General features: G+C 39.5%; 2 protein-coding genes across 2 annotated transcripts in view; one reads left to right on the top strand and one right to left on the bottom strand.

Moving 5' to 3' along the window:
* Positions 1-7095, top strand: part of LOC105822164 (platelet-derived growth factor D-like) — a 229014-nt gene that overhangs the window by 146130 nt on the left and 75789 nt on the right. The gene's annotated exons all lie outside the window — the stretch shown is intronic.
* DDI1 (DNA-damage inducible 1 homolog 1 (S. cerevisiae)) lies at positions 5020-6222 on the bottom strand. Its single transcript, XM_012659156.1, has one exon. The coding sequence runs from the start codon at positions 6220-6222 to the stop codon at positions 5020-5022; it is 1203 nt and encodes a 400-aa protein (XP_012514610.1).

The following is a 7095-nucleotide window of genomic DNA, read 5'->3' as shown; positions in this document are numbered from 1 at the left end:
TGACAAGACCCTTGAAAAAATAATTGAATTTATAATGACATGTATGACTGCAAAACACTGACACTTTTTGACTGATAGGCTAATTGAATCTCTAGACATGACATGAGTTTGAAGGGGAGAATATGTGAATTAATGTGATTTTAAATTAATTTTCCTCTTCATCTCAAAGGATCCTTGTAGTGAAGCCCCGGTAGAGTAAGATTTCATAATGGTGATTGACGTCGTAGGGTAAAAATTTGATGGATTCAAGTGATTATTTACCTGGAATATGTTTATTTGGTAATCATCGTCTATTTTATTTGGGCAGGGCATCAATACATCGGTTAACTGTAGAAAAATACACACTTTACCTTTATCTGAAGCATAGCCCAATTGCCTCCTATGCACTGTACCATAGGAGGGAATTGCCTTGTGATTTTTATAATCATGTTCATAAAATAAACTTTACTGATTAGATAGAAGTATAGAAAAACTATATTTATGGAAGTCTTTCTTCAAAGAAAGAAAGCAAACAATCATCAAAAACATCCCCCAGGGTTATAGGAGACAAAGCCTCCCCAGGTGTACCCATCTCAACAGCCTGTTAAACAGATCCTATGAGGAAGGTGCCGAAGACGCAGCAAAACTGCAAGTTCATTTTTTTCTGATAACAGACCCTTAGAAATTCTGAGATTCTAACAGGCGGATCCAGGTGTGGAAACAAGCTGGGGTTCAAAAGCAAGTTGAACTCAGCTCTGCTGTGAAAATATTTTCATGTTTAGATAACTTGCCAATGATAAATAAAGTGTTTTGGAACAGTAGCTGACCCGTAATCTTAGCCTAGTCCTCACCCACCATATGACACAGTACTCAGATTGAGAAAGAATCAGTTAAAATCAACCCAGATTTATGTGGGGTTTTTTGTTTTGTTTTTTCCTTCTTCCTCCGCCTATCTTTGCCCTTATTCTTCTCCTGTGGTTTTACAGGCTCTTGCCAACCTCAAAAAATAACTAGGAATGCTAACATTGATTAATAGTTTTGCCATGAGTTTCCTGGTGTGAGTTCCGGATCACTCTCATCATTTACTCAAGCGTTTCTTTATGGAATGTTAGATGTCAGCAAATGACCCTCTTATAATTGGCATTCTGAAAGAGGCACAATTGTTCTTTTAACTAAAAAGGCAACATTTAGTACCTGCAGTGAAGATGAATTCATACATGCCGACATCCATTTGTCTTTTTTGTTTGGGGGGAATAGATTGCCCTCTAGAAACAAGAGAAATTTCATCACTAGATATTTTAAGAAAAAGGTCAAGATTATATGTTCTACTTATCTCAAACAACATCAGTCTTCTGGTTTAATTGCAGCAGAATGCATTACTGTAGTCTTGAAATAAATGTTTATCACAATAGTGATTTAATTTTAGGTAAAATGGGTATTTAAATGGGTAGTAGATGAAACCAAGGATTTTTTAAATGGCTTGTTATTTTGAACAGGGTAGGTCTATTTCATCATGTGGTCTACTTCATCCTGGTTTCTAATAGGAAGAAAGAAAATGAAGATTTCTTCATCCATTTTCCAAGTAGTAAATTTCCATTGGTAAATATTTATAAGTTGTACATTAGCAAGCTGAACTTTAAGAGGAGGTTAAGGGCTTTTTTTCTAGCATCAGGGATGGACATTTTAAACATATTGAGACAGCATTTACTGGCTTGCTTCTTATTTTAAAAATAACCTCCAATATAACATTTATTCTTTTGTACCTATAACATATTAATTTCGTGCCTACCCTTTTTGTTCTTAATTGGTTACAAATCTGTCTGCCATCTTTACTAGGTTATAATTATCTTGATGTCTGTACTGTAACTTACTCATTTCCATGTTTATAAAATCCTGCCTTGGGACTTATTTCATGGGCATTCAATAAATAATTGAGTATATTCTGACTCCTGCTACTCTGTTGTCATTTTTATTGGTAGTGTTTTGATTGTTTCCATAAAATAAAATATTATAACAATTTGGCATCTTTTGCACCAGTATTTAGAATTAAAATATGTAGGTAAAGAAGTTACATAGTGAAAAGAACTCGGCATTTGAAAACAGAAAGATTTGAATTGGGCAATCTGGTAGTTTAGTCAGTGTTTTGTAAATTCTGTAAAGCATATCTTGGTGGGATACATAAAATATAATTTTTAAAAGGAAATAGACTAAAAAAACAAAGGATTTTATATTGTTTCAAGAATCTTTTTTGTTTCAGCTATATATAGAGAGAGAAAGACATACATCTGTGTGTGTGTATGTGTGTGTAAAACTGGGCCACAATGTAAAATGTAGGTAGTCATCAAAAAAGTTTAAAAAATACTGAACTTTAGATATTTGAATGTTACTGATAATTCTGAACCTCACATTCTTCATCTGCAAATGGGGTTAAGAATAACGATTTTGAAGGTTTATCATGAGGGTTAAGGGCAGTAATATATGCAAAGTACCTTGCACAACATCTGATATATATAGAAGACAAGCGAAAGAGGTTGCCCTTTACCAAAACTAATCCATTTAAAATTTAGTTGATTAGGATCCTTTTAAGTGTATACAGAATTGCATCAAGACTTTAAATTCATTAAACTAATTTTTAAAATACTTTCTGATTTGGAAGACAATGATTTTTTTAAATTTATCAATAAGGACATTGCTTAATTAATTCACTTTGTTTACTGATTTTTCTGTGCAGTCATCCCTTTTCAATTCAGTGTAAGTGTTTTTAATTTACTCATCCATTCACTCAAGTAATATTTTTAGAAGTTGAAATACATCCAAAGAAACATGACAGAAATTTTTAGGAGAATCCAAACTTGTCCTATAAAGAACAGTTAAAGAATCTGGTGAAAACCGATGGAAAAGAATATGTAGGATGATACTGATTTCATGTATTAAAAGGATTGCCTCATACCAGAAAGATTAAATGCATGCATTCTTGGCAGAAGGAAGAATGAAGACCAATTTATTGGAAGTTATGGGACAGTAGATTTCAGCTCAAAATAAGAAACAAAGAATTATACCTGAGACTTGTTCCAAAACATTATAGCTACCTCAGAAGGTATGTTCCTCTGAGAAAGCAGGGTGGGTATGGTTGGATTGGACATCATGTAAATTATCTTTTACCTTGAAGATTCTGTGATTTTTAGACAAGCTTTTTTGGGCCAGACATCCTGGTAGGCCATATATTAAACTTTTGTTTGACATTGAAGAATCCCATGTGACATATGCAAATCAGATATTTTTTGCATAAATGGACCTTAAAATTTAGTCCTAAGGATCTTGCATATTTTTATCTGTGAGAGAATCTATGAATTTATCAGGTTGTTTATCTCTGACTTTATTCTAAATGTCTTCCTTTTTCATTTATTGCATTTGTCTTGAGTGCTTAATTAGAAACAAAAGTAGAAATCTATCCATTTGGTCATTTTTAGCAGTTCTAGGTGTAAATCTTGGTGCAAATATAGACAAGATTGGGGAATGTGAGCATGGGAAAGAAGAAAACTTACAGGCAAACTGATGGTGGCTGGAAGAGAACAGTAACTGTTTTTAGAAAGAGGGTGATTAGTTAGTATCACCAAGAAGCAAACCCAAAAAAGGAATATGGTGACTATAGGGGAGGATTTATCCGTAGCTTTTGGGAATGCTTTCAGTGGCTTTAGATCTTGTTGGGAAAATAGCATAACTTAAAAGATATCCTAGATCATAATGGAGTTTTAGCACCTAAAAAGCGACTCCCTCACCTCTGAAACAATTTATAGATGAGGAATTTGAACTGTAAAGTTGGTGAACTGATAGTCTAAGTAGTGTAGAGCTAGGATCAAAACATATGCTTCTTGACTTTGAATCCACTGTTCTAATACCAGTCTTGATGAATTATTGTCCTTAAACATTTCCCTTGCATCTGATGGCCCCAGGTAGCTGAAACTTTTCCCTCAGGTGTTTTAGCCATGGGTTATAATTAGGTCTAGGATCTTCTATTTGTCACTATCAGTGGTAATGAAGATTAGCTTTGTCTGAACAAATTATTCTGAATGAGGCCTTAGGGATCTTCTCATTCAGAATTTTTCAAATGTTATTTTAACAGTGAAGCCCTTTCTTCAAATAATATGTATGCAGGAGGAACTTAATACATAAAGCAGATTTTTAAAAAAAGGTAGATGATCTAGTTGAAATGAGTATTAGGAAACTTGGACCACTGCCTGCTCCTACCTCTCATTCCACCACCATACAACCACTAGGCTTCCAAGAAGTACCATAATTAAAAAAAAAAAAAACTAATGTATTGCCTTTGTCTTACAACCAAGTCTTCCTTAAATGCAGGGGAAAGAGAAAATTAATTTAGGACATTCTAGTAGAAAATTTATTCTGTGTAATATGGCCGTTAGCAGGGGATTGCAGTGAGCATGACTCCAGGAGAATCCAGGGGATGGGAAGATGTAAGTAACTATGAGGAAATTGGCCCTTATGCTGCTCAAAACAGACTTAAATATTAATTAGTTTAAAAGTGTAATTGACCCATCATTTCTAATACTTTTTTCAAAGAAAACAAAATCTGTGAAAATCGACATATTTCTCTGAATATAACTGTTAGTGCTGATGTGAAATAATTTCGTGTAGATGCCTTGTAAGGTCTGCAGCAATGGCTTTTTTCCAGGGAATTCTGCAAAATAGTAAGCGGTTTGGACAAGCCACCCTGTAATCTGATAGGACAGTGTCTTTAAAAGAAGAGGATGGTTTTCCTTTTCATGGATTTTCTGGAAATCAGCTGGAGCCTCCAAACCCTTCCCAGGATAAGGTTCAGTGATCTCTGGTTAAGGGAAATGGAAGAGGGGCCAAGAACAAGCAATCATGATTTATATAGTTACCCATCGGAGACTTAGTCCCAAGGCTAGGTTTAGTTGTTACTAATGTTTTTAATGATTACATTGCCAGTGAGCTCATGTCTTATAATTTCCCGGATCCTGAGGCTCCCTCAAGGTGGTGATATGTTTATAACCTGCTTCAATGCTTTTTCCGTCCTGAATCCATGAATGAATGTTTAATAGTATCTGCTACTTCCATGTCTGAAGACTCTTCTTGCCCAGTACCACTGACTATCTTAGCACATGAAGGTAACTCTCCCTCGGGAAGAAAATGAGTCTGTGTGCCAGTGGTGCCAATCACCAGCACGTTTTTCTTCAAATCAATGGAACACTGATGTCTCTTGAGCATGTCTAGGCCTAGAAGCATATCCATGGGCTGCTCTTCCAGTATAGAGAAAGAGCATTGTAAGAAATCACCTTCAATCTGAATCTGAGCTAGATGAACACGGCCAATAATTCTCTGCGTGCCGACGCCTTTAGCAACCCCAGCCCATCGTCGATCCACCAGCCTCATGATGTTACATCTGTCGGCACAAGCTTGGCTCATAATGGTCATCTGGGCACCCGAGTCAACAAAAGCCTTCAGAGGATGTCCATTCACTTTGCAGTTAATGTAGAGCATGGCCACTTGTCCGAAACTCTCCGGAGCCTCTTCCATCGCTATGTTCATGTTTTCTTCAATGTTTTGCTGCCGGATTTCTTCTTCTATTTTGGCCTGAGCTTCCAGATCAAATGGGTCAGCAGAGTAGAGGCGAAGCCTCTCTTGCTCTCTCAAAGTCCTTTCCCATTGCTGCTCCATCAGGACCTGAGAAAATGTCTCGAGGTTCCCGCTGAGCAGAGCTTCTGCCAAGCGGGGGTTGCGTTCCTTCAGCAGGGACAGATCGTGCGGATTGGACAGCAGCATGCTGCGGATCAGGGTGGGGCTGTCCAGACCCCGAGCAGATGCCACCTTCTTCCCGCCGGCCAGCCGCTGGGACTGCTGGGCTGCTGGGGCGCGCTGAGGCTGCTGCTGCTGCTGCCGGGAGCTCGACGTCCCGGGCACAGCAATGCCACTGAAATCCATTCGGGGCTGGTGTGGGGCTCGTCCTGGAGGCCGGGGTCCCGCAATCTCCTTCTCAAGTAAAACAACTACGTCGCCGTCTTTGAGGCCGTAGGCGCCCAGGGAGCAGTGGTCGTCAGCGAGGAGCCGCTCCATGTGGATGACCTGCATGTCTTCAGCGGGGACTCCGGACTCCAGCTCGCAGAGGACCCGGAAGTTGCGGAGTTCAAAGTCAGGGCTGACCTGGAGGGTGAAGGTTACCTCGGAGAGGTCCCTCCGCACACAGTACGCGGTGATCAGCATGGCAGGGACCCAGGAGGGCCAGGTGGAGAGGGCATCGGGCGTTCACTGGCTGGCGGGGCTGGTCTCCGCTGGTGGCTGGGCCGCTCTGCACGTCGAGGTGTGTCCCTGGGGCTCATTCACCTCTCAAAGAGGCGCAGACACGCGCCCGTCTGGGGGCTGCCTCCCAGCCTCAGTGCCAGCTCCTTGGCCCCATGGAGCCTTGAGGTAGCACGCGGGGTTCCAAGGTTCATTTGCATGTGTGCCGATTGGAACTTAGAATGCTTATTCCCCTAGAAACAAAGGTACTCAAGGCCATTAGGTTCCCAGGCCAGCCCTTCAAAGCCTGTGTAACACGATAAGGAGATCATTTCAATTCTTTTTAAACAACATATTATCATTCATTTTCTTCACTTTAGAATTGTATTCTATGTACTTTTACTTCCCCCCACCCCCACACACACAGTGAAGGTTTGTTTCCTACATGGCAAGTACCATTCTCTGTGGTTAGTAGGAAAGATAAGTCAGACTTGGTGTCTGCCCTGGAGGAGCTCACACTCTGGAAAAGGTTAGACAGGTGAATGGTTCAGTCACAATACTATGTGAAATAGTACTTCCTTCACTAGTACTTTCACAGACATGTGCAGTGTACCACTCTTAGTACTACCAAAAGAACAGAGGATGTTTTTGTAAGGAGGAGACAAGCTGGATGTTGAAGGATGAGCATCTTCCAGGTGAAAAGTGGTTGAGAGTCACTCCAGATGAAAGGAATTGCATGTTACAAAAGCAGGAGTTCATGACAAGCCCGATTCTTTCTAGAGAAAAGTAAGACACTCTGTGCAACAGGTGAAATTTGTACATGAATTTGAGTGGCAGGCTCTAAAAGCTGGGAAAAAA

This window comes from Propithecus coquereli, unplaced genomic scaffold, assembly GCF_000956105.1.
Source record: "Propithecus coquereli isolate 6110/MARCELLA unplaced genomic scaffold, Pcoq_1.0 Scaffold6, whole genome shotgun sequence".
Classification (NCBI taxonomy): Eukaryota; Metazoa; Chordata; class Mammalia; order Primates; family Indriidae; genus Propithecus; species Propithecus coquereli.
This window is presented reverse-complemented; position numbering and strand designations above follow the sequence as displayed.

Coding starts and splice junctions, on each gene's coding strand:
- DDI1 (XM_012659156.1), bottom strand. CDS start 6,222: ATGCTGATCACCGCGTACTGTGTGCGGAGGGACCTCTCCGAGGTAACC.